The sequence below is a fragment of the Triturus cristatus genome, chromosome 1_1 (assembly GCF_964204655.1).
Source record: "Triturus cristatus chromosome 1_1, aTriCri1.1, whole genome shotgun sequence".
Lineage (NCBI taxonomy): Eukaryota > Metazoa > Chordata > Amphibia > Caudata > Salamandridae > Triturus > Triturus cristatus.
The window spans coordinates 58,475,339-58,502,737 of NC_140579.1; the positions used below are offsets into that span (position 1 = coordinate 58,475,339).

A 27,399-nucleotide genomic window follows, 5' to 3' on the forward strand; every position below is an offset into this window, starting at 1 on the left:
CTGGAACTCCCTTTCAGACCACCTACGTGCGTCTACCCACTATCTATCCTTCCGTAAGGATCTAAAAACGTTTCTTTTTAATCAGGCATTCCCTGTGTAAACCCCCTCTCCGGCCCAATCCCGGGCTCCCTTCTGTCTCTGTAGCCAATCCCTTCCACTAGCGCCAAGAAACCGTTCGGTGCACGCTGCGCTTTATAAATGCTTTTTAAATTAAATTAAATTAAAACCAACTCCCTGGGAATGAAAAGACGTGTGCTCCTGGGACCAAAAACCAGCTTGTAATAGTGCATCTCTCCTTCATAGCAGCCTCAGAACACACATGGTGCATAGCCTGCCCGGGGGTCCAAAGCTAAAAAACAGGGAGGGGGTGAGACATTATCATCACAATCCTTAAACACAGCTGTAGGGGCCATGGGATCATGTTCAACTCTATCCGAGGCCCAGGACAAACTGCTCCGGCGCTGCGGCACTCCATGAATATTCAGAAGAAACAAGGAACATTACATTTTTCTGCGATTTTGTTTTCACATTACTTTCATGGTAACCAACAGTGTTAAAAGTCTACAAGAACAGTAAAATGATAATAATGTGTCAAGTACGGAACGCCAAGGCTTGCACACGTCCCAACTTGTCATTCTTTCATACACCTTGACTTCTATGACCAAAAGAAATTGTCAGAGCCACCAGTCGACTAACCCCTCCCCTTGGATAAAAATACACTCCAAAGTCCAAAAGGTTGTGTGAATTAACTTTGCATTAACTACTGCTCAGGATGATGTATAGATAGCCATTCGGTTCCTACTCAGGGTTTTAGCCTGTCTGTTACATTAGTAGATGTGCCAGTAAAAGTCTAGGTAAGTTTCTATTTGTGAATCGCCAGGACTCGGACTGAAACAACCATGCAGCCACTGAACGACACCAACCAGGGCACAATTCCGGGGTGCACAGCGTCCACCCATTATTTTCACAGGGTGAACGCCGTCCACCCTGCCAAGAAGTTGGCCCCACAGAAATATGCTGAACTTGTCCAGGTATCATTATCAGAGTCCTAGACACGTTCAGCAGCACCTGCACAGTGACTGCTTTTCATTCCCAGCAGCAACGTGCAGGCAGCGAGGTTTTTTTTTCTTCATATTTATCTCCAGCTGAACCAAAGATAAAGGGCAAGTTGAGGGGCCATTAGGCCTCCTTTTGATAGAGTGGCCTGGAACTTCACACTTAAATGTAAATACAATGGAGGAACAAAAAAAGCACACATCTGGTTATTTCTTCACAGGTACTTGAGGCTTTTGACTTTGTTAGGCCCCTTTATGTAAGTGCAAGAACTGGAAGTATCTCAGATGTGTTGGTCAAGGCCAGTATTTACACACAATTTTAATAGCACTATTTTACTTTCTTTTATAAAGCTACACATACCAATGCAGTGTCAGAGCGATTTACATAACATACAGATTGAAAATAAATCATGCAAGCGTGTAAATCAGTGTACAAGATGTGTTGCATGAGTCAGTGAGGGTTAAAATTTGTAGCAGTCACATATCCTAAATAGCTTACTGTGCTTTATTAAAAGGCTTACTATTTATGAACTGCAAGTAACAAAAGGATCTGTGTTCAAAGCAGTAACCTTAACTAGCTACATTAAAAAAAAAAATCTGTCATCTGCATATTACATGATGTGCTTTGCAGGCACATTAACCTTCTATACTACTATTCTAGCCTACAACAAATCAGGACTATTGGCTTTGTCAATGGTTATTAGTTGCATAAGATAAATAAGCTGCAACTATGGCTTGTTACATATAATATTGAAAAAGCTTCCACTTAAAGCCCTGGTGACAATACCACAATGTTGCTGCTCTTGTATTTCAAAAAGAGAGCAGCAGGGCGCAATGGGGCTTCAAGCCACTGTGAGACATTAGGATGATCATGAAAAACGCTAATTTTCCAGTTCACAATGGCCTAGGGTGGGCCTGGCCCACCCTCTAGAACCGAGCCTGGTTGTAGGTATGATGTTACTTGTTGTATCACATAGCTGGATGCAGTGATAGAAACAGCAAAATATAAGGCAGGCGGCACACTATACTAAACACAGATTTTTAGGGTAAGTGTTTTAAAGCCACGCCCTTAATTAAATCGGCCACCCCCTTTGAGAGACCCCCCCAGTTTTTTCATCCCACTTAAAGCCCTGTTGGCAGCTATGCTGCCACTCTGCCACTCACTAAGTATCCCCAAAACTATTCTCTTACCTCACTCATGACTGCCTCCAGAGTCTCTATAGCAGGCAGAGGGGGCGTGGGGGGGGTGGGGGAGTTGGTTTGAACGAACTTCAGCAGCCAGACCAGTCTACAGAGCCAACAAATTGCCCAGAGATCAGCACTGCCACAGACTGCCCCAGGCCCCCAGCCCCCGGCCAGAATGAGCGCGCGTAGCGCGTCACTGCTACGTCGTTCGTTCTCATCGCGAGGGCAGGGCTGGCCATAATAAAATCATTTTTTTAATGTCGCCAGGGCCGTCATTGGTAGCGCTCGCGTGCTACAAGATTGATTGACGGCCCTGGAGGCTAAGACGGACCAATAGTAACGACTAGAGGTCTATAGCTGAGCTAATAGAAACGCGGGACGTCGTAGCCGCGATTTTGGAAAGCACTTTTGACTGCCAGTGCCGCTGGCGCACTAGCAGTTTAACAGCAGGTCAGTGCGCACTTTCAAACTGGGCCGCGCGCGCTGGAACCCGTTGCGGCCGCGGTGGCCTTTATAAATTATTTGGGGACACAGTGTCCCCAAATAAATGATAAAGGCCGCCGCGGCCGCAATGGCCCACCAGTGCCGCGCGGCCGCCCTCAAAATTGTGCCGCCTGGGGCGGACCGCCCCCACCGCCCCCCCCTAGCTACGCCAGTGAGAGAGATCATTCCGACGTCGCTGCCATCCTGTAAATGATGACGTGTTCGAATCTCCTGGGGTGTTGGCGGAGAGCGCATTCCATGTTAGCGTCATCCTTAAGAATATTTTTTCCGTGTTGCCAGCGTGTGCACGTCTTCGCGCAACACGCAACGTCAGGAAGCCATCTCTGGAATGTTATTCGGTGGTTCCCATGGTAATTGGATACGCTACGGGACATGGCAGTTCATCATTTCCTCGCCGGTGATTCAAGTAAGACACTCTAATGCCGGAGAGTTAAAGGTTAGAGTGTTATGATTCGTTAGAATTACTGAAGCACTGGCAGTTCCGTTTTGTGCCCGTGTGTTTATTCTAATGATTACAGATGTTATAATGGCCACTCACACGTGTTTTCAGCAATTTAGGTCGCACTACGTTTTGTTTTGCCTTTCCAGCATAAAGACCAGCAATTTGTTACAGCGACACATGTGAGCACAGACGAGTCGTGGTTAAAGTGTTATTCTCACAGTAACAGTGCTAAATCGTTGACAACAGGGCCACCCTGTGGACTTTTCAAGTACTTATTTGTGGCTCGTTTTTCAGAAAATAAAGCATTGCTTGGTCAAAATTTTGATCGTTTTTGCAAACTAAAACAGGACTATAGCATTTAGGGTAAAAGGGAGCACGTTCCAGAACAAGGACAGAGAGTCCAGCACCAGGAAAGTCAAGAAACAGTACAGTGATGATTTTGATAATATGTTCAAAGGCACGTAAATAGTAACGTCACTGAAGAAGCGCAAAAAGGAGTATCTTATGGTTCACATATTTCCAGCGTTGACAGAGATCTAGAAATGTGAAAGTTAAGAACCGTGACAGTGATTATTTGGATGTGATGTTCAATAGCACATATATTTATTAGTAGCGAAGAGGCGCAAAGAGGAGTACTTTCATTAATTAGCGTCAACTTTTGGAGATTGTAATTTATTAAATTCCAGCGTTCACAGAGAGTAGTTCAATAGCAGGTGTGACAGAAGGAAACAATTAAAAAAAAATTTAGGAAAAGATGCCATCTTTCAAATTATTGAATGTTTGTCAATTTAAAGAGATGAAATGCAAATGGGAAATTCCTATTTCAATATTTTCATGGAGGGAATATTGCAACTTTACCCCGCTTCAGGGAAAAGTAAGGACTGAGGAAGTGGGCCTTGGACCACGACCGGGAGAGGACAAGGGTAGTCCCAGGACCGGCAAAACTAGAAACCGGGTGAAGACAAAGGATGTCCCTGGACCGGAAGGGGACAAAGGAAGAGGAAAAAGAGAAAAAAAACGAGGGAACTAAAGTTCAAACCTATCTAGCGGTGGACAATGGATGTCACAGAATCAGTACCGGGATAGGTAAAGTAAGGAAAAATGTGTCCTTTGTCCAAGAGTGTTCACGACTTAGAGTTGTGACGACAAGAGTTCCAGTACCACGAGTCAAAATCGTGACATGGAGGTTCTTTCTACCGGTACAAATGTTCCGCGACTAGAGCCGGGCTTTTTAGCCTTAGTACTGAGACAGTTTGTCAACAGACTGCAAGAAATCTGGCTAAGATTTTTCTTTGGGAGCATTCTTCCAGAACTATTGAGCATTTGAGGCTTTTGTTGAACTTTTATATCTTCAACTGTGTGCAGTAAGCCGCGACAGACGAAAAACTGATTGGAGTGCATAAGCTGTCTCTTCCCGTTTTTGATGGCCACAAGGACGGATTGTAGAGAGTAGACTGTTTCTTTTTGTTTTTCGTCAATCGAAGGGAAGAAGGTGGTCATGTCATCGTGATTTTTGTCATGATTCTCATTGTGATCCTCTTCTTATCCTGCTCTTTGCTTTCGTCATCTGGAAGTCCAAGAGGTCGTTGACCTCCTACATGTTTTATGTTTTCTTGCTTTTCCTTTTCATGCTTTAAGCTTTTGTTGGGTGTTTGAAGCGTTTTTGTGTTTTCTGTAAAGGAAGAAGATATGTTGTATATATGTGCTTGCTTTGTTATGGCTACTTGGGGTCAGTAGTCCATTCTTTGTGTTTATGTCTCCTCAACCTCCCTCACTACCTATGAGTGTTCTATCTGGTATGTGAATGTTCCAGTCTTGGCAGTTGATGGTCTGGTCAGCTAGCGAAGTGCTTTATCTCTGCTGTGCTATCTTAATAAATCTATCTTGTAACCTGAAGACGTGTCCTGATGCCTATCTAATCTACTTACAACAAGAGACAGTTCAAGGGGCAAAAGTCCTTCAAGTGACAGCAAGTCACTCAGGCCCATACAGGGACAATGCAGTAGGAACTGGCACCTTGAGTTGTGGGCGACCAATGATAGGGTCACTGGTGGGGCTTGGGTGGGGGTGCCAGTTTGCTTCACTCATTAAAGCAATTTTCATACCTTAGAGTCCTTAAAGTCTTTAGTTCCTTTGGTCTTGCTTACTCCACGCGTAAGGGTCCAGATCGTCGCCAGTGTTGTAAAGATGAATGATACGTAGGCCAAGTGATGTAGAACAGGATCACAGCTTTATTCATAAGATCACTTCTTGGTTACAGCTTACAAGATGTTAGACAGATCCCTTAAAGTGCCCCACCAGGAGCAGCCTCCTCGCTGCTCAGCCCTTCCACACCAACTGATTCTCCCTTCCAATACAAACACCCTCAACATTCTATATGACCTCATCATAGGCTGAGCAGCAAGGCAGAGAACTTCTGTAGGGAGAGTGCATTAAGTAATTAGTACATTACAACAGGTGACCCTGCAAAAAGAGGCATTTCTTACACTGTTGTAATGAGGGGGCATAATTATCAATGGTTTTTGCATAGACCAAGGCTATCATTACAACTACTGATTGCGGAGTGGTAATTTTGAGTCTTGAATTACTGATAACTTGGATACTAATACTTCTGGGATGCAAAATTACTGAGGGTTGAAAAGTAAGTCTATCTAGGTTGTCTATCAAATTGGGAATAACTAAATCGGTGTTACTCCACCTGTAATTCCGCCCTTTTTCTTGAGAGATATTTCTCCATTCTTTGCCAGAATTTGTTCCACTGTATTACCAGCAGTAATTTTGAATATAATAGCACATGCACAATTATTCTGGGCCTCTTAGTAGTAGGGATTTGACTGGAACCCCATGTTTCTGCCAAGTCAATATTAGGAGGCCACATGAAATGTGGCCACATTTTTTTTTACGTCTGATTATTCAGGAACCTAGGTGGTGATTCTGCAGTCCTGTAAGTGTTCTGGCCATCCTATGGTATATTAGACTAACATAATTATCACCATTGAACATTGTGCCAGGTTTAGATTCTTGATCATGCATCCCATGGAATTCACATGCCATGCTCGTAGCTCTGAGACAGAGCTCATTCTGGGGAACTCAGGAGATTACCCTTTAGTACATGACACCAACTCCCTTGGGGACTCTGTTTTGTCTGTTACCAATGCTTTCTCACATCAAGCAACAAATGTGCCTCAGTCCTGGCAATCTCTCTGTCTCCCTCCTGCCAACTAGCTTCTATCAAACCTAACAATTCATCTGTCTCTTTTCTAACAACCTATCTCTGTCTCCCTCCTAACAACCCCTTTATCTCGCTGCTAAAAGCACATCTGCCTCCTTTGTCTCCTTTCTAAAAGCCATCTCTTCTCAGCTTCTAGCAATCTTCTGTCATCATTTTCTAACCATCCATCTGTCTCAATAATAACCGCCCTCTTCTTAACAACTGATTTGTCTTCTTTCGAACACCCATCGCCTAGCAGTCACCCGTCTCCCTCCTAGCAGAGTAGACAGCTCTGCCTTCCTCCTAGCAAACCACCAGGCTCTTTTCTAATAACCCTGTTATGCCATCCTCCTAGTAACTCATCTCTGTCTGGGATGCTAGAACTTTTGCACGTGACATAATTCACCTTTTGTTGCATCACCAGAGATGTGTCTGACTATTTGGAAACTGGGTTTGAGACTCATTTTCAAATAGGTGATGATGGAGCAGATGACAACGGTAGAGTGTGAAGAGCCAGAGAAGGCGTTTGAGGGCACGGCACAGCCATCAAAGGACAGTAAGCACAGAGAAGCGTAGAAGCATGGGCTACTAGAAGGTGTTTCTATTAACAGAGGTACTGATGTAAATGAGGTAGTGGTAATGCATAGGCACTGCCATGTTAGCGATTGACACTGTCACTCTATTTGTGAACAGCTTCTCTTGCTGTATAGAATTATATACAGCAGTTTTTTGTTAAAGCTCCCAATAATTGGCAGAGCTGGAAGGAGAACAGAGGCAGATGGAAATAAAACTATTTACAAAGATGACAGAAATTGGTCAAGTTAAAAAGAGGAAGTGAAAACCACACACTGCCACAAAATTACAGAAGTTGTAGATTCTACACACAGTGAATGGATAAATCCAGTAAAGTAAAGAAATAAGAAGTAAAAACACAGTAGGTGATATCTGCACGTACAAGTGAATATCACAAAGCTAGTTGGCTTTCAAAATGTACACCTGAAAGTGACCTGTCCACGCCAAAGTGGATATCACCGTACACATGAATAAATGGCAACCCCTTAACTAAACATGCAAAGAAAGCACTATGAGCGATACACAATAATGCAAAAAAATAGGTGGGAAATCCACGTACCGGTGGAAGACCACACAGCCGAAGGCTATTACAGTGTGTACCTTAATAAATGAAAATTATAATCATGCAGTTAAATTAAATGAAGTACAGTAATAATTTATGTGACATTTCCACATACAAGTGAAATGACACTGGCAATGCATGCGTACCATGAAAATTCTGTTACTGGCTGAATTTAGAAGGCAATCCATACATAAACCTAAACTAATGAAAATTCCCATTAGGAAACTTGTAACAGATTAATTAGCTAAGGGAAAAATTCCATGTTATGAACCAGTGCATACTTCAATAATGAAAATTATTTCTGTGCAGATGAGTAAAATACTATACAGTAATAACGTATGTGACATATCCACGTACAAGTGAAATGACACGGCAATGTATTCATACCATAGAAATTCAGTCACTGGCTGTAGGAGGCTAAATATAAACCTAAACTAATGAACATTCCCATCTGGAACTTGTAACAGATAAATTACCTAAGAGGGAACAATTACTCGTTATGAACCAAGGGAACAATTACACGTTATGAACCAACAAACTTCGTTGGCAATGCATACCTCAAATAATGAAAATTTTTGTTACAGACTGTAGGTTATTCACTCGTATCCCTAATAAAAAGTTCCCTTCTGGAAACATGTAACAGATCAATATCATAAGAAAGCTATACGAAACCCTTGTCCATAAAGACTGCTATGTCAATGAAATGGAAAAACATATTGCAGCAATTTTAAAATAAATAACTCTTTTCTATTCTTTTTTTTTTTTTTAAATAACATAAATATGCCACACGAATGAATGAATGGTTGAATTAACTTTTTAGATGGGCCTGAGGTAGTAGTATGATTACCCCAAAATTGTAGCGCCATTTCAGAAAGTTGGAAGTAGGCATCGAGGGTGATTAATGAAATCACTTCACTTCCATGGTGTAAGGCGATAAGTTCTACTGGATACTAGAAGTGTCTTGGTGCGGCGAGGCTTGCTTGAAGCTTTAATGTTCTGAGCATACACAAAAAAAAAAAAACGTGGTTGGCAAATGCTCCGATTTAATTGTAATAAGCAAACGTGGTTGGCAAAAGCGCTGAGCATGAATAACCGTGCAGATCCAAAATGGAGGCACGCAGCACGACAGAGAACCGGGTGGCTCTCAACACGTCCATGCATGTAGGCGTCAGTGAGCAGCAGACTTGAGAAATGCGGAGGCAATGACGTGAAGGACTGAAACATCGAAAAGTTGCCAGGACAACACAGAACAATGAGGTGAGCCTGTGACAGCATGGCAGGCTCCTAACAGACTGCATCAGACTCGCGGTTCTCACTGAAGTGCTGTGGCTCGCGGCACCCATTCAAATGCCGCTGAGTGTAACGGCAGGCTTTAAATAATAGTTATAGAGTTACCAAAATACCGCAGTTTGATGTATGAAGGACGGTTTTGACCCAAAAATGACTCCACAAGACCCCAAGGGTTGAAAGTGGGCGCGAAGGTTCTCATAAAACGAAGTGCCCAAACTGCATACACAGACGAACGGCTCACCCAGGTGCAAACCACAGCGAACGAAATTAGGCAGTCTCACTCCTCGAATCAATCAACAGCATTTGTACTACGATGTACAGGGAATACGTTTTCAGGTGAATAAAAGTTCCTTTTACTTCCAGTAGGTGGCAGCGACCATCCATTTACACCCGCTTGTGACCAATTATACATCCCTCTGACCTGTCAAAAAGTGGAGATCGTTCTCATACCTGCTAGTTCTCTCTACCAGCTGAACTCTCCCTGGAGGTCCGGTTTTCCTTATCTGTTGAACTCTCCTCAGGTAGCTCTCATACCGATCCTGGTTTGATGGAAGAGCGACCGATAACCCAGGAATTGGCAAACTGTAGGTGAGGAAGGTAGCAGGAAGAGCCTCGCGTCCTGGCACACTTCAGCGGGCGACTGATGTTGGTCACTGGTGGGGCCCCTGGTGTCAGATTTTTAAGTACGTAGACTACTGTTTCAAGATAGGTGCTTTACCTTAGGTAATTTCAGTTTTCTGTTTAACCGTCTGCACAGGCAGGTTCTTCCGGATCGTCGCCAGATAAAATATTATGAAATAATTGGAAGTTGACGAGGTGTAGCATATGAATAATGCTTTATTAATCAGATGATAAGTATCAAGGGGGGCCCCACCAGGAGCAGCCCACTTGCTGCTCAGCCCGTCCTCAACTGATCCTCACACTCAGGCATTCCAGCACTCCATTCTAACCACGCACCAACATTCCACTCTGGCTGAGCAGCATGACCTACAATACTAGTCTACTCCATCAGTGTGCCTTTATCATAGAGAGAGAAGATGAAAAGAGAACTGGAAAAGTTAAAAAAAGATGAGATAATAGAGGAAGTAGAAGGCACCAGGTGGTTGGCGCCAGTTGTAGCCGCACGAAAATCGAATGGAAGTCTGCGCCTATGCATAGACTTAAGAGAATTGAATAAACAAGTCATCATAGATAAATATCCCCTGCCAAAAATATTCGACATGTTAATGCTCTTACAAGGTGCAAGTGTTTTTTCTACAGTAGATTTAAAATCTGCTTATCATCAGATAAAACTTGAAGACAAGTCCAAAGGTCTTACAGCATTTATCACCCCCTTTGGTACTTACAGGTTTGTTAGATTGCCATTTGGTCTGGTGTCTGCGGCATCCGTATTTCAGAGAGCATTGGAAAAGGTTTTAAAAGGAATTCAGGGGGTAAAAATCTATCAAGATGATGTGCTTGTTTATGGGAGAAATTATGAGGAACACGATATGATACTCAGGGAAGTTTTTAGAAAGTTTAAGGAATACAATTTAACTCTAAGGATTGACAAATGCAATTTCAAGAAATCATCCATAGATTATCTGGGACATACCATTTCAGGTCAAGGCGTCCAACCCAAAGCTGAACTTGTTGGTGCCATCCAGGACCTAGCCTCTCCGTCCAATAAGGAGGAACTAATGAAATTTCTTGGGATGTTAGAATATTATAGCAAATTTATGAAGAACTTTGCTGGGATGTGTGTGAATATGCGGAAATTGTTATGCAAGGGTGTCAATTTTACATGGTCTGACGATTGTGAAAAGGAATTTGTGGCGGTTAAGAATATGCTCAAAAAAACTCCCAAGTTGAAAAGCTTTGATCCAACTAAAAAAACTGTTCTCATTACTGATGCCAGCGTGAAAGGTTTGGGGGGTGTGTTACAACAGAAGGATGGTGATACAGAAAATGTCATCTTGTTCTTATAACGCGGCCTCAGAGGTGCAGAATTGAGATATTCTGTGATTGAAAGAGAGGCCTTAGCAGTACACTGGGCCATAAAGAAACTCAAGAATTTACCATGGGGTGTAAAATTCGAGGTACGAACGGATCACAAACCACTGTATCAAGTATTTAACGAAAAAGGAATAGATGCTATTTCAGGAAGGATTTCCAAATGGGTTGTAGGACTTCAGGGCTACAGTTTTAAAGTTGAGTATTTTGCCTGGTGCTAGGAATAGCGTTGCGGACACTTTGTCAAGATTAGTGGCGCAGAGTGAAGATATGGCCGAAGTTGAGGAGGATAACAATAATGAATGGGTTTGTACCATTGAGGTAGGCGGAATCAAGGAAAACAAATGGCGAGAAGAATGTGCTAAAGATAAAGAATTTCTTGAGTTAACCTCTTTACTCAAGAATGGATGGGTCAAGAAAGTCAAAGGAAACTGTGAAAAGTATTGGCTAGTAAGGGATGAATTAGCTGAGAGTGGAGGCCTTATTTTTAGGGGAACCAGATTAATTCCACCAATTTCACTTTGTGAAGGGCTTCTTGAGATGGCACACGAGGGGCATCTGGGCATGTCTAAGACTAAAGAGAGGTTAAGGCTTACATTTTGGTGGCCAGGAATGGACTTGCAGGTGGAACGACTTGTGCGGGATTGCATACCTTGTTGTATGAGTGAAAAGTGTCAGAAGCCTAGGGTCCAACCCATGATAATTAGGGAAAGGCCGAAGAAGCCATGGCAGGAGTTAGCTTTTGATATTTTAGGACCCATTCGCGGTCATGGTAGTGAGAGTTATGTCTTTGTGTTGGTTGATCTACTTTCCAGGTGGCCATAAGTGAAAATCACTAAGTGCATTGACATCATGCATGTGATAGAGTTTCTTAAGGAGGTCTTTGGGAGAGAAGGGCTTCCTGGTGCCATATTGACTGATAATGGTCAGGACGGTTGAAATTTACAGAGTAACACCCCATGCTATTACTGGTCGCGCTCCTTTTGAGTTACTTAAAGGAAGATGTGCTAATACTTTAGTTGCTCCTTTCTGGATTAATGATACAGAATCTAAAAGAGGGATGAATGGTTCTGTTAGTGACCAAAGAAAAGCTGTGAAGGTCACTTCCATCAAAGTGGGTGACTTAGTGATGATCAGAGCTCATGAGGGTAGGAAAACTTCCAATTTGTTTCAAAAACCTCACAGGGTAATCAAAGTATTGACAAATGCTATCAAAACTGAGGATTCGCGTATTTGGAATCTCAACAGGGTAGTAATTATAAAGAATAGTAAATTGAATGACAATAGATAAATTCTTCTCAGTTGTTTCTCAACCTAATCCCAAGGTGGACTGTGGAATTGAAGGTGATACCAGAAACAAGAGAATTTCCAAGTTGCCCTTGAGGTTTAAGGATTATCTTATGTAATATGTGTTGGTGTATTTCGTTTTATTGTATTTCTTTGTTTAGTTTCGTATATAGGAGGAAGGTGTGTAATATCCTGAAGTTAATTAAAGTTTATTAATTAATAGATGTACTTATTATAACAGAGATGCTGCTTATATTTAAAGGGACACCATGGTGATGGAACCTGGAGTGGTGATGCTTCTGCAGCAGCCTGTCAGTTGCACCTGACACCTTCTGCTGGATGGATGGGATCACTTTACTGGAATAAACTCAACTATATTTCCTACCTCTTGGAGTCTCACCATTCTTGATTTTTACCTACATTTTACACAGTTCCAGTTGGTTTAGTGCAGCAGGGTCCCTCAAGCATCCCTCTCATTCATCTTGGTAAAAGTTGAAACTCAAGCTCTCACCATCGAAGGATGGAGGATCAACATACTTCATGCACTTTGACATTTTTACACAGCATTTAAAAAATGAGGTATTGTCCAGCAAGGAATATTACAAAACAGTCATCTTTTATTAAGCAGAACACTGGTCAATCACATTTACAAAGTACATTCTAATCCAGAAAATCAGGTCCCTTACGAATGTTTGTGACAGGGAGTAACATAGAGAGAGAATAAAAATACTCACTTGAATTGTTTGTTGACTATTTATAACCCAGAAGAAATCCCTCAATCATCAGGACAAAAGACCAGGGAGTTGAAAATTGGGATTGAGTACTTATGTGTGTATGTAGGTCTTTGGAGAGTGCGGACTCAGCAAGAGAGTAAAGGGGTGCAGAACAAGAATGGAAGTCTGAGTAGTACTGCTGATCCCACCGAGGAAAAATAAGCAGCACTTTTCCAATGAAAAGGCCTCCCTGTGGGGAATCAGAAGAGGCTTAGTCTTAAAGAAAAAGGGCTGAAAGTTTCTAAATGTCAAAAATTATCAACACTTGTTCAGTATCAGACTGTCCCTGGTTTGGAGCCATGGGTCTGTGTGGCTCAACCTCGGATCCTGGTGATCGTTCTTATATTTTGATCTCTGGAGAAACAACAATTGCAGTGGGCAATCAAGATGGTCCTGGCCCATGAGGGTGCTCAGAACACAAGAATAGATTCCACACAAAGGTAGAACAAAAGGGTGGATTCCAATGAAGTGACCACAAGGGTTGCTTTCAATGAATTTGCGCCTACATTGGAGAATGCTGACAATGCAATAGCAAGGAAAAGGAATGTGTTTCACAGTTGAAGTTTTAGGAGCTCACCAAGCAGCACTCCCCATTGTGTGGTCTGGGCAAGGGCAGGGGGATAATTACTCTGCTAGTACCACACGTCTTGGTTGTGGTATCTCAGAATTACACAGTGGTTCTTCTGTTCCAGGATTTTATTTGCATCATTGGTTGGTAGTCAGCAGTTTGTAATATAAGTCTGGAAGCAGAAGGGTACCTCAAAACAGAGACACACCAAGATTTGCCTCAGTCAGATTTCCCACTTTTCACTGGATTGAAGACAGTGTTAAACCTCAGTTTCATGAGGCAATGGATACCCTCGTTAAGGCACCTCCCAGAACAACAACATTCAGAAATACAATTCATTAGATAATAAGGTTGATTAGATGGACACAATGAATAACGGAGTTCTAGATCAATGAAAAGTTAAAGCGTTTTATTACAGAATTCAAAAATAAGCATTACAGAGGCATTGCCATGTAGGTACTCAAATGCAGAGTTTTACTGAGAAGGTAAAAATCCAAACCTATGCTAAATCCCAAATGAGCAGCAAAACTGGGAGAGAATCGAACAGCATCACTAGTAGCATATGAAAGTCTTCTAGCTCACACCCAAACTCAAGAAATATTACACATTCTTTTCAATAATAATAATCCACATTTGTAAAGCACGAACAATCACCAGTAAGTGTCTCTAGGCGCTGGGGGCCGTCGGGAAGATTAAGCAAGCTATTGCCCAGAGTCACTTGGTGCTGGGCTAATCTGTGGCCGGTGCTGGTGATTGAACCGTGATCCCCAGATTCCAGAGTCAGTCGCTCTGGCCGCGGCGCCACACCCCTTCCACTTGCATGTGACATTACCAAAACTGCAGTCTTACTATGGTGTGGGGAAAAGTATCATTGCAACAGCAAATCGGAGCACATTTAAAATAAACATGACATTGTCTTGAACCAAAGCACTGACACACTACATGAATAAGTCAGCACCATCTATGCTAAAGTCATCTGGAGATGCTGTAACACACCTAGATACAATAACACGTTAAATGAATGAGTAGGACACAGTAAATCAATGATTATTGCTAATATTAGCAGAGTAGAGAATGTTCACAAAGAGCCGAATGCAATAACATTGGAAATAAACCATTGCATTTCAGCTTGCCTGTGTGCTGCAGTTTGCAAAGAAAGAAGGTGGGCGGAGGGAGAACAAGATGAGTGACCGAGGTGACTTCCATCTTAGACAAGATGGCGTTTCCAATAAAATACGGCCTACTGAACATTTCTTACAGGGGATATTTAAAGCAGACCTTGTCTGTTAATCTTTTTAGGGCTTTGAATGAAAGCTAGTGTTTTCCATGGTTAGATGACCCTGTTGCAGAGACTTGCATGGTCATCATATCAAATTCTGGGGGGGTTGACTCAGCCTTTCAGTATCGTGGAGATGCTAAAATGAGTAACACTCATTTTGGCAATTACGCTATCTTTTATTTATACGTCTGTGAAGTCACTAGACTGTAGCAGCCACTACTATTTAAAAACTAAAGCAAGTCAGGATCTTCACCGAGAAGATCTCGTGTCAAAGAACCATAATGTGATGAAGCTTAGAGGTTACTATTATCCATGGTGTGCGGAAAAGTAATTGACTCTCCAGGTAGAGTTGGGCTGAGCTGTAGAGGTTTATTTCTTGAACAGGCAGGTAAAACTAGTTTGTAAGACTAAGATTGAAGATGAAAAAAGCATGGAACGTTCTAGATGAATATTACAGAAATGAAATAATGTTTTTAAAGTGGTAAGCAAACAAGCAAAGTTTTTTAGGCTTTTTTCCTGTGCATGCCTCTGTGAATCATTATTTGGGCGAAGAAAACGGTTCTTTGATTAGAGATGTGTGCTATTTATATTTCATCTGTTAAATGTTGTAAAATTAAGAAAGTTAATGAAGATTATGAAATTTGTCACCTTCGTCTGAAGTAAAAAGAAAATTTGCAAACTTTTTCTGTATAACTATTTTTGCAACAGAGTTCCCTGATGAAAGTTAATTTTTGAATGGAAAAAATGCCCAAAATATATTTTTTCAGGATCTTTTCTTTAAAAGTTTAAAAAACTTCATGAAAATTCGGAAGGGAAATCTTGACAGACTTTTGCTCAGTACATTGATGACGAGACAGTGGTTATGGCAATTAGAGGGAGAACACACATAACGTATTGCTGCATTTCACAGAGTAAATCTTTTCTGGTCTATTGCAGCTGGCACCACAGCAGAGGAGGCAGAGGAAGAGGTTAAAGCTGTGAAAAAATCTACAGTCCTTAATGGCAAGATTTTGAAGGAAGGTGTGGAAGCCTGTGGCACCATACAGTAAGACACTTTTTCAGCTAAAATGCTATTGCTGTAATCTAGTTCTGCCTAAATGTGTACATAGAGTATGTGAGTGAATGAAGGCCATTTTCAGACTCACGCTCGGACCTGAGCGGCTTATGTATGCATAAGTGATTTTTGGGGTCAATATGAGTGTGTGTGAAAACCAGTGTTAATGTGGTGTTAGTTTAGAGGATTGCACCATCAATCCAGTGCACATTTGATGTAGTGAATCACTGTCATGTAACAGTACTAAGAGATTCTCTTCTAGCTAGAGTATGAATGGTGTATTTTCACTTTGAATGTTTTCCACTGATTCATGGAAAGATTTAATGACGCATGTCAAATTCAAGTGTTTTCCCAACTCTGCTGTAGCAGGTTTTGCTAATAAAGATTAGCATATTCTCATTCTGACTTTTTGCAAAACAATGCATTTTTTATGCAGTTTGTACCATACTTTTTGCATGAATCATAAGAACTTTCAGCATAAGTCTGGTGATATAAAGACTTTTAAAAAGTCTGAAACGTTAGTCTGAAATTCTGATTTCTAACAATATAACTTTTTTGGGGAAGCAGAAATTTCTGCAAAAACTCAGACTGTCGTCAAAGGGAATACTGATACTGAATACTTCTTCAGTCCAGCTCTGGCTACTTAGAAGTGTTAGAGACTGGCTTAAAATCTTTCCAAGAAGATTTAAAATACAACTTTCTCTATACTAAACCATTGGAAGTCTACATAACTAAATGTATGTGTTAAAATAGGATTAATAAATTACTACAAGGGTATCATAATGAAACAATTGCCATCCAAATGGTTATTGTGAGACCGGCCTCGTGGCGTGGGCCCTCCCGACCAGCAAAGTACACTACAACCACGCCGAACCTCGTGGACACGGCCTTCCGGCTCCCGTGGACCAACATCCCGAGGGCCGACCAGATCCCCAACACGCATGCCTGGCCGAGGGAGAGCGAAACCCCCCAACCCAGACCAGACCGAGAGGCGCCGACCCGGTCACACCTCTGGTCTCTTCCCCGAGGGAGGTTTCGATCGACCACCAGGCCCCCGGTGAGCGGGCGCCTTGCCTGCTGGGCGTCTGGAGTCCCTCCCGGACACACCTGAACAGATCAAAGGGCCGAGCGACGGGAAAACCCCCACACACCGCCCCCAGGCACCAGACCCCTCTCTGCGAGGACTCCGGACTTCAAAGAGGAGGGGGAGTATAACAAGGGGTGCTGAAGGGACGGGAGGCAGAGAAGACCTGGACTGACGAGAGCCTGCGGACTTGGTCGCGGCTCGATCACTCCCTGAACAGAAGAACGCTACCCGAACCCCGAACCATCTGAGCCCTGCTGACGCTGTCGCGGCTCCCCGAACTCTGAACCATCTGAGCCCTGCTGACGCTGTCGCGGCTCCCCGAACTCTGAACCATCTGAGCCCTGCTGACGCTGTCGCGGCTCCCCGAACTCTGAACCATCTGAGCCCTGCTGACGCTGTCGCGGCTCCCCGAACTCTGAACCATCTGAGCCCTGCGGACGTTGTCGCGGCTCCCCGAACTACTCTGAACCAGCTGAGCCCTGCTGATGCCGTCGCGGCTCCCTGAACTAAGAACCTCCGGTGCCTGCTGAGTGACTCGCGGCCCGCTCCTCCAAGAGAATCGGCAGAGATCGCCGAGAGAAGCAACATCCCCTCAGCTCGAGGATTGAGAGCTGGGCGCCGGATACCTCGCAGAGACACTGATTGAAAGACTGTCCCGCTACCCCTTACCCCTCATCACAAGACCGCTGCCGCTTGTGGCATTAATTCTGCACCTGCCTGCCGGATCATAAAGATCCCTGATAACCATCGATAAAAGTATATCCTCTTACAACGAATTACTGTGTGGTGTCCCTCTATCCGAAGAAGAGAGTAAGCGCAGCGTGTGCGATCCTAGGTACGAGACCCTTCCAGGAAGGGCCTCCCTGCTCTTGCTCGGCCTAGCTCTGGGAAAGGTGGGCCTCAGGGTGGTCAAGAACACATTCCGCAGCCTCCCCGGGGGACGCCTTCCAACATTTGGTGGCAGCGGTGGGATCCGAGCCAACACCTAGAGATCGTACAGTAGACGGCGTACGCACTACCAAGAAGAATGGAAGGAGAAACTTCCCTAGGTGCCGCAGGCACCAACCCAAGCACGGCATTCCAAAAGGACCAGTTAGAATTTTATACGCACCGAGAACTGAAACAATTTTGCAAAGACTTTGGAATCGCTACCACCGGACTAAGCACGAAAGAGGACTTCCAGGGGGCATTAAAAACATGGGTCGAGGCGGAAACTCCCCAGACACAAACGGAAGGAGAGCCTCCCAACGAACCACGAAGCAACCCGGGGAGGAACGGTGCCCCCGAGAGGGGCCTATCCCCAGAGGAACTAGCGGACCGAGAAAGAGATCGCCACCACGAACTAGAACTAGCAAAATTGAAAATCGAAGGAGAGCTAAAACTGGCTGAGAAAAAACTGGCGGTGGAACAGTTACTCCTACAAGGAGAACTAGAGGAAAAGAAACGACAGAGAGAGCACGACGAAAAAAAACTCCAACTAGAGCACGAACGTAGCCTAAAAGAAATCGAGCTCAAGGCTAGGAAGGAGGGGGCCCAACCCTCGGGAACACAACCCATCTCCTCCACCTTGGAACCCAAGGTCCACATCCCCAAGGATGTGGTAAAAGAATACTATAAGAACGACGATATTCAGCAATGGTTCAAGGCCTACGAAGTCGCCATTACCTCCCACCGAGTCCCGCAGAAAGACTGGGGGGCTGGGCTGTGGGGCCGGTTCCTGAGCGAGGGAAGAGATACCCTGCTGGACCTGCCCTCCACCGTGATGAACTCCTATAGTCACATGAAAGAGGCTCTAGTAGCCAGATATGGGCTCACCCCTGAAATGTACCGGCAACGGTTTCGAGACTGTAAAAAGATACCCGGTACCACCTGGGTGGAGTACGTGAACTTCTACAGCCGGGCCTTGGACGGGTGGATCAAGGGCAGCAAGGTCTCCACCTTTGAGGAGCTGTTCGACCTAATCGCATGGGAACACTTGTCCGTTAATTGCTTCGTAGAGCTACGCCAGCACCTCCTGGACAGCAAGCTCACAGACCCTCGAAAACTGGCCGTCGAGGCTGACCGATGGGTGAACACCCGGGCCTCCCGGGGCCCCGTGGGAGACTACGGTCGCCACAGTCAGGGACCCCCCCGCCAGAGGGACGGAGGGAATCAAGGCCGGCAACGGGAGCTCCCGGGGGGACCCCCGCTCAGCCCGCCCAGAGGACCATCTCCGCCCTTTCCGGCTCCACCTCCGGCCAGCACCGGGCCACCAGGGAGGCCGGGGCCCCGAGTGAGGATCACCTGTTTCCGCTGCCAACAGACCGGACACTATGCCAGCGACCCTCAGTGTCCCCTGTACCAGCGGTCCACCACAACAACCCCGCCGGCTTGACAGATAGCCTCCGTAGCCTTGGGGGAAGAGATGGAAGACCACGAGGAATGGGAACCAGCCGCCATGGCATTGGTCTCCCTAGGGGACCGGGAGATGGTCCCCGGAACGTCCCTGCCCGCCAATACGAAGAAGTACCGACAGCAGGTGACGGTCAACGGTCACCGCATCGAGGGCCTCCGGGACACAGGGGCGAGTGTCACGGCGGTTCATTGTCACCTGATCTCCGAAGATCAGATCCTGCCTGGCGCCTTTTGCCCCGTTATATCCTCAGACAATTCCAAAAGCCTCTGCCGGATGGCCCTAGTCCCCTTCGAATGGGGGGGAGTCACCGGCAAGTTAAAGGTGGCGGTCCGAACCTCCCAGCCCGTGGACTGCCTCCTGGGCAACGACCTCGAGAACTCCCCGTGGGGACAAGTGGAACGAAGAGCCCACCTCGAGATGATGGGCCTACCCGAATGGGTATGCGCCACCACGCGCTCAATGACTCTCAGGGCGCCTCCCTCCGAGGGGGAAGAGGCCCGGCCGCTGGACACCGCCACCACCCCTGAGATCCAGGATACACCACCAGAGGCCAACGACCCCCCTCTGGACGAGCCGACTGCTCCCGACGAAGGGTCAGTGCCTTCCGACCCCGAAACCCTGACCCACCTCGAGGGCTTGCCAGAACTGGCCCAGTGGCCCTGCGAAGGGGGCCCTTCCCGTGAAGAGTTCTGCCAAGAACAATCCACCTGCCCGTCCCTCATCGGACTCCGACAACAGGCCGAGGCCCAAGCAGCGGGCGACCAGACTGGCACCCACTGGATATACTGGGAGGACGGCCTCCTGTACAGCGAACAGAAGTCGGCCGAGTTGGGATCGGCCCGGGTACTGGTGGTACCCCTACCCCTCCGAAGCCTCCTCCTGGGCCTGGCCCATGATGTACCTTTGGCCGGACACTTAGGCCAAGATAAGACCTACCAACGACTCGTCACCCACTTCTATTGGCCCAAGATGCGAGCAAATGTGGAGGCCCACTGCAAGTCCTGCCCCACGTGCCAGGCCAGCGGAAAGAGTGGGGGCAAGCGCAAGGCTCCGCTACAACCCTTCCCCGTCGTCAGTACCCCTTTTGAGCGGGTAGGAATAGACATTGTGGGACCGCTGGACCCCAAGACCGCCCAGGGCCACCGGTTCATCCTCGTCCTAGTGGATCATGCCATCCGTTACCCCGAAGCCATCCCTCTCCGCACCGTGACGGCCCCCGTGGTAGGCCGGGCCTTGATGGGGATCTTCTCCCGCATGGGGTTCCCCCGCGAAGTCGTGAGTGACCGGGGCACGAACTTTATCTCCCGATATATGAAGTCACTCTGGCAGCAGTGCGGAGTGTCGTACAAATTCACCACCCCGTACCACCCCCAAGGAAACGGACTAGTCTAGCGCTTTAACAAAACGCTGAAAGGAATGATCATGGGCCTCGAGGAGCCCCTACGCCGGAGGTGGGACGTCCTCCTCCCATGTCTCCTGTTCGCCTACCGGGAGGTTCCCCAAAAATCCCTGGGATTCAGCGCATTCGAACTACTATATGGGCACCCCGTCCGAGGACCCCTGAGCCTGGTCAAGGAGGGGTGGGAAACAACCCCCCGGGGGACCCCCCCGGATGTGTTCCGATACATCTTGGCGCTCCGCAACCAGACCCGAAAATTCAGAGAACTCGCAGAAGCAAACCTCGAGGCCAGTCAGGAAGAAATGAAGCGCTGGTATGACCAGAATGCCACGCTGGTCGAGTTCCAGCCGGGCCAACAAGTCTGGGTCATGGCCCCGGTGAGACCCTGCGATCTCCAAGATAAATGGACTGGGCCCTTCAAGGTGGTCGAGAGGAAGAGCCAAGTCACATATCTCATCGATATGCAGTCCCCGCGGAACCCCCTCCGGGTTCTCCACGTGAACCGCCTCAAACCTCACTTTGAACGGACCGAATTAAGTTTACTCCTGGCCACCGACGATGGGGCCGAAGAAGACACTGAGCCCCTTCCAGACCCCCTGGGGGCGAAAGAAACCGATGGATCCGTGGAGGGAGTGAGACTGTCAATCGCCCTCACAGCCCAACAGACCGACGACTGCCGCCGGCTACTAGGGCAGTTTGCGGATCTCTTCTCCCTGACCCCCGGGGTCACCAACTGGTGTGTCCACGACGTGAACACCGGAGACAGCCCACCAGTGAGACAACGGGCCTACCGGGTCCCTGATCGGGTCCGAACCTGCATCCAGACCGAGGTGGCAAAGATGTTAGACCTCGGGGTGATCGAACCCTCCGACAGCCCCTGGGCCAGCCCGGTAGTCCTGGTTCCGAAAGCGACGACCCCGGGTGTTGCCCCCGAGCTGAGGTTTTGCGTGGACTACCGAGGCCTCAATGCAGTCACCCGAGCGGACGCTCACCCTATCCCCCGTGCCGACGAACTCATTGACCGCCTTGGGGCCGCTCGCTACCTCAGCACCTTCGACCTGACCAGTGGCTACTGGCAGATTGCCCTCACCGAGGGAGCCAAGGAGCGCTCCGCCTTCTCCACCCCGGATGGGCACTACCGCTTTAGGGTGATGCCGTTCGGAATGAAGAATGCCCCGGCCACCTTCCAGCGGCTGGTGAACAGGGTCCTGTCCGGACTAGAGGGGTTCAGCGCAGCATACCTCGACGACATAGCGGTCTTCAGCTCCCAATGGGCCGAGCACCTCCAGCACCTCCGTCAAGTCTTGTTGGCTCTGCACCGGGCCGGCCTCACCATCAAAGCTAGCAAATGTCAAATTGGGCACGGCTCCGTAACCTATCTGGGGCACCAGGTGGGAAGTGGGCAGGTGGCCCCCCTCCAGCCGAAGATCGACGCCATCGTGTCCTGGGAACCCCCTGCAACCCAAACGGAAGTCCGAGCCTTCCTGGGCCTCACCGGCTACTACTGAAGGTTTATTAAGGACTATGACAGCATCGCAGGCCCTCTCACAGAGCTAACCTCCAAAAAACACCCCAAGAAGGTACACTGGACTCCCTCCTGCCAGAAGGCGTTCGACACCCTAAAGGCCGCAATGTGCGCAGCGCCAGTACTCAAGGCACCCGACTACGCCCGGGAGTTTGTAGTCCAGACGGACGCCTCGGAACACGGCATCGGGGCAGTCCTCTCCCAGTTCGATGACAAAGGCATAGATCGACCCATAGCCTTCATCAGCCGAAGGTTACTGCCCCGGGAACAGCGGTGGAGCACAATTGAACTAGAGACGTTCGCAGTGGTCTGGGCCCTCAAAAAGCTACGGCCCTACCTGTTCGGAACACACTTCCGAGTGCAAACAGATCATCGACCCCTGCGGTGGTTGATGCAGATGCGAGGGGAAAACCCCAAGCTGCTACGCTGGTCCATCTCTCTCCAGGGGATGGATTTCACTGTGGAACATCGCCCCGGGACTGACCACGCCAACGCGGACGGCCTGTCCCGATTCTTCCGCTTCAGCGAGGAGAACTCCCAAGTGGATGGGTAGTTCTCCCCGCCTTTCAGCTGGGGGGGGCACGTGTGAGACCGGCCTCGTTGCGTGGGCCCTCCCGACCAGCAAAGTACACTACAACCACGCCGAACCTCGTGGACACGGCCTTCCGGCTCCCGTGGACCAACATCCCGAGGGCCGACCAGATCCCCAACACGCATGCCTGGCCGAGGGAGAGCGAAACCCCCCAACCCAGACCAGACCGAGAGGCGCCGACCCGGTCACACCTCTGGTCTCTTCCCTGAGGGAGGTTTCGATCGACCACCAGGCCCCCGGTGAGCGGGCGCCTCGCCTGCTGGGCGTCTGGAGTCCCTCCCGGACACACCTGAACAGATCAAAGGGCCGAGCGACGGGAAAACCCCCACACACCGCCCCCAGGCACCAGACCCCTCTCTGCGAGGACTCCGGACTTCAAAGAGGAGGGGGAGTATAACAAGGGGTGCTGAAGGGACGGGAAGCAGAGAAGACCTGGACTGACGAGAGCCTGCGGACTTGGTCGCGGCTCGATCACTCCCCGAACAGAAGAACGCTACCCGAACCCCGAACCATCTGAGCCCTACTGACGCTGTCGCGGCTCCCCGAACTCTGAACCATCTGAGCCCTGCTGACGCTGTCGGGCTCCCCGAACTCTGAACCATCTGAGCCCTGCTGACGCTGTCGCGGCTCCCCGAACTCTGAACCATCTGAGCCCTGCTGACGCTGTCGCGGCTCCCCGAACTCTGAACCATCTGAGCCCTGCTGACGCTGTCGCGGCTCCCCGAACTCTGAACCATCTGAGCCCTGCGGACGTTGTCGCGGCTCCCCAAACTCTGAACCATCTGAGCCCTGCTGACGCCGTCGCGGCTCCCTGAACTAAGAACCTCCGGTGCCTGCTGAGTGACTCGCGGCCCGCTCCTCCAAGAGAATCGGCAGAGATCGCCGAGAGAAGCAACATTCCCTCAGCTCGAGGATTGAGAGCTGGGCGCCGGATACCTCGCAGAGACACTGATTGAAAGACTGTCCCGCTACCCCTTACCCCTCATCACAAGACCGCTGCCGCTTGTGGCATTAATTCTGCACCTGCCTGCCGGATCATAAAGATCCCTGATAACCATCGATAAAAGTATATCCTCTTACAACGAATTACTGTGTGGTGTCCCTCTATCCGAAGAAGAGAGTAAGCGCAGCGTGTGCGATCCTAGGTACGAGACCCTTCCAGGAAGGGCCTCCCTGCTCTTGCTCGGCCTAGCTCTGGGAAAGGTGGGCCTCAGGGTGGTCAGGAACACATTCCGCAGCCTCCCCGGGGGACGCCTTCCAACAGTTATACATCTAGGTCTCAAAGTTAGTGTATCTAACAATGATACAGGTCTCACATGGTAATGCCATATGACATGCCTCTCAATGGAATTCAGTATGTCCTCTGAGGATTTAGTTACAATAACAGCAAAAGTAAACTGTTTTTGCATAATGCACATGCCAGGTATTGGTGGTTTACTTGAAGTGTTGTATAATGACATGCGCACATTGAGGAGAGTGTGAGTGGGACTCAGAGTGGTTGGTAAAGTGTATTATATCACATTATTGCTGGTAGTTTGATAGGTAACGTTTTTTTTTGTTTTTGATCACACTGACTGCACAGGTTAAGCTGAACTTTCAAATGCATGTTTAAATATTTGGCTCATAACTAATAATAACCTCGCCTGTAAGTGAAGGGTATTTAATGTATATTTTCATGTTTATTAATAAGTTAAATCTCAGAAACTTTGAGCATAGACTGTAAGCTTACTTGGTTTTATATATCTTCACAGGACTGAGAACGTTGACAAAGTTATCAAACAGTGGGAAGGCTCATTCTTTAAGGACAACCCTCACTTGAGGAAGAAGTCAGCCTCCCTACGCTTTGACCTCCATCTCGAACCGGTAAATGGAGAGGGTTCGCCAGTCAGTGGGGCTGATAGCCTGCCTGACATTGAAGTCAGGCTCGTCATGAAACATTCCGAAAGTGTTCCCAGCATATCCCAGTGACAAGTGGCAACAGCACCACCGTCAAAAATGGAGCTACAGTGAGAGGTTGGAGCTATGATAAAAAATGTAATCCTAAACTATATTAAGAACCAGAGTGGTAGACTGTTCTTAATAAGACGGTATGGGGGGCACAAAGGCAAAATGGTTTCATGAAATTTCCCAACATCCGGACACAAAACAGGAATCTAGAATTAGCCTAGAATTTCTAGAAATAACAAGCTCTAAAACGTGGTATGAAGTTATATACACAAGTACAAAAACCATTTACTTCCCTAAAACGTGGTTAGTGGTATATACATTTTAATAGTTATTTGATCTCGAACCCTTATCCAGTTATCGTTAGGAAAACACTGAGACCTCCTTAAACATTACTGGCAGATTGGTAATATTTCCTTAAATCAGTGCAGAGCTTGCTAAGATACCCCAAAAGAGTTTTATTTCCAGAACTCTGATATAAATTTGCAGAACTGAAAAGATCAAAAACTGTAGTTTAAGGCCACATTTTAACACATTAAACTTACTGATGTCATCGCTCCTGCCTTAGCAAGTGAATGAATATTCTCAAAATGCTACTTTTATTCATTAAATTGCCAAACCACATATTTTAAAATATATATTTTAGTTTTTCTTTTAAGCCAAATTAAATTAATACATTAAAAAGAATATTGGGCAAATGGCAAAGGTTTCCATGTTCATTGCAGAGTCTTATAAGAACGATAGGGTCTGAAAAGTCAATTCTGTACAACAGAGCAAAGTCATTTCTTAAAATGATAGTAATGTGGAAAGTGCAAACATTACTGTTGAAATCTAGACAACTACAAAAAGTACATGAAAGTGTCTGTTTTCACAAGACGCTAACAGACATATGCAGCTATCCTTGACGAATCCCCAGCATCTTCCATGCCTTCCTCCCCCCTTCTGTAGTTGCGCTTTCTGCTTTCAGTCCAAGAGATACCCGAGAGCCTGGCCTGGAAGGCCTTTCTAACAACATAACAGTGGCTAGCCAGTTTTGTTATCAACAGTTGTTGTGTCATAGCAGTGGGTTATTTGATTCAGAACCTGAAATAAATGATAGAGAGCTCTGTCTGTGAGCGATACATAACAATTCATTTAAAGATGTGGTTGTAGCTTCCTCAGGTTTTCTGCCAAGTGACAATAGTGTGGGATCAAGGATTGAAAGCTACAGCACTGAAAAACAGCTATGCATACTAGACAACATGCAGGCATTCTAGTAATTTTCAACGAAACTTAAGTAGACACATTCAACTCGATTCACAAAAAATTCTCCAAATGATTTTTGCCCACTTATTCTACTCACTCTTAACTAAGCCATGCAACCGTAGTTTGAACATATGCCTTGATACATGGTGCATTAAGAAAAGGTGCTTTGATGCTTCTCTTTGAATATTGTAATACGTATTACATGTTTAAGATAGTACATGTTAACTATGAGCACAGTTAAAAGTTTCCTGAATAAAAGTATTTATCTTATGGGCCTTATTATGAGTTCAGCAGTACTAGGAGCGCCGTACTTGTGGTGACGGTCCGACCACTGCCACCCTGCAGTTCCGCTCGAACAGAAGTGCATTTATGCTTTTTTTAGCCTGTATTGAAGAAGACAGAAGTCACAGCATTAGATGGAACCAGAAGTTCATATTGTTAGGTGATATGTTGCATTTATTTCTGCTAGGTGTACAAATTCTTGTGCTGGTAATAAAGGACCAATTTTTCTGAAAAGTTGGGAAGTTGGGTCTAGTCACTAATTTACTTTGGAAACCATGGTCTAGATGCACAGGATGTCTGAAAGTCCAAAATACATAATTAAAGTTGTCAAGTTGGCTCTGTTCTTGCATGTATCTGATAATGTGAACAGCCCTCATTTGAGTCAGGTCAGGATGCGATAATCCTCTGCACTTTAGCAGAAGTCCATATTAGGCTTTGAATGTTCAGTGGATAATTTGCAGCTCTGTAATTTTTGTGGATTTGAACTTTTCTCCTCTTCTGTGGTTGCACTTGCATGACTATCAACTATTCAGAACTAAAATAACAGGGAAGGGGTGGTGCCTGTTTTTGAATGCTGTGCCCTACCGCCAGAGTGTATAGTCAGTATTTGTGCTTAATGTTGTCTAACAACATGTTTAACATTTGTGAGATTTGGTAATGATCTCTTCGAATTGCAAACATATACAAAATGTTCAAAACTGGAAATTTTAAAACATACCTCCTTTCACATTTGCCTTTCTGTTGAGCTGAAAGTTTTCAGGAGTACTGCTACAAACCAGTAGCACATTTTTTGTTCAATTGTTTTACATGGGGGCCTACGGCAGTGGAAAAGAGTGGTGTTTTGGACAAGGACGCCTCCTCCTATAAGCAGTGGATACAATTAGCAACTATTTTTGCACACCCAAGTCAATGTAGGTGTGCATTGGTGAGGTTTAAATCCAAATCTGACACCTAACCTCACTTGCATTTGCAAATATGCATATTCCACTAGTATGGTAGAAAATTATCATTGAACAATGTAGGATTAGGGGTCGCATTTTTGGTGACTTTGCCAGCAAGGCTAACACTCACAAATGTACAAGCTTGTTGGCGTTCACAGACATCTTACAGGTAAACACCCGTCCTTGCAAATGTACTTCTGTAAAAGACTGAAGT

At 46.4% G+C, this 27,399-nt stretch overlaps 1 protein-coding gene across 1 annotated transcript; it reads left to right on the top strand.

Moving 5' to 3' along the window:
- The first annotated feature begins 2,992 nt into the window (after nt 1–2,992).
- On the top strand, nt 2,993–26,481 carry LOC146869389 (keratin-like protein KRT222). The gene is made up of 3 exons (XM_085653861.1): nt 2,993–3,150; nt 15,658–15,766; nt 24,525–26,481. Exons 1-3 carry the CDS (start codon nt 3,117–3,119, stop codon nt 24,739–24,741), a joined length of 360 nt encoding a protein of 119 aa, XP_085509987.1. The 5' UTR covers nt 2,993–3,116; the 3' UTR covers nt 24,742–26,481.
- Nucleotides 26,482–27,399: the final 918 nt, after the last annotated feature.

Coding starts and splice junctions, on each gene's coding strand:
- LOC146869389 (XM_085653861.1), top strand. CDS start 3,117: ATGGCAGTTCATCATTTCCTCGCCGGTGATTCAA. Junction 3,151..15,657: donor TTTCCTCGCCGGTGATTCAA/GTAAGACACTCT, acceptor GGTCTATTGCAG/CTGGCACCACAGCAGAGGAG. Junction 15,767..24,524: donor GAAGCCTGTGGCACCATACA/GTAAGACACTTT, acceptor ATATCTTCACAG/GACTGAGAACGTTGACAAAG.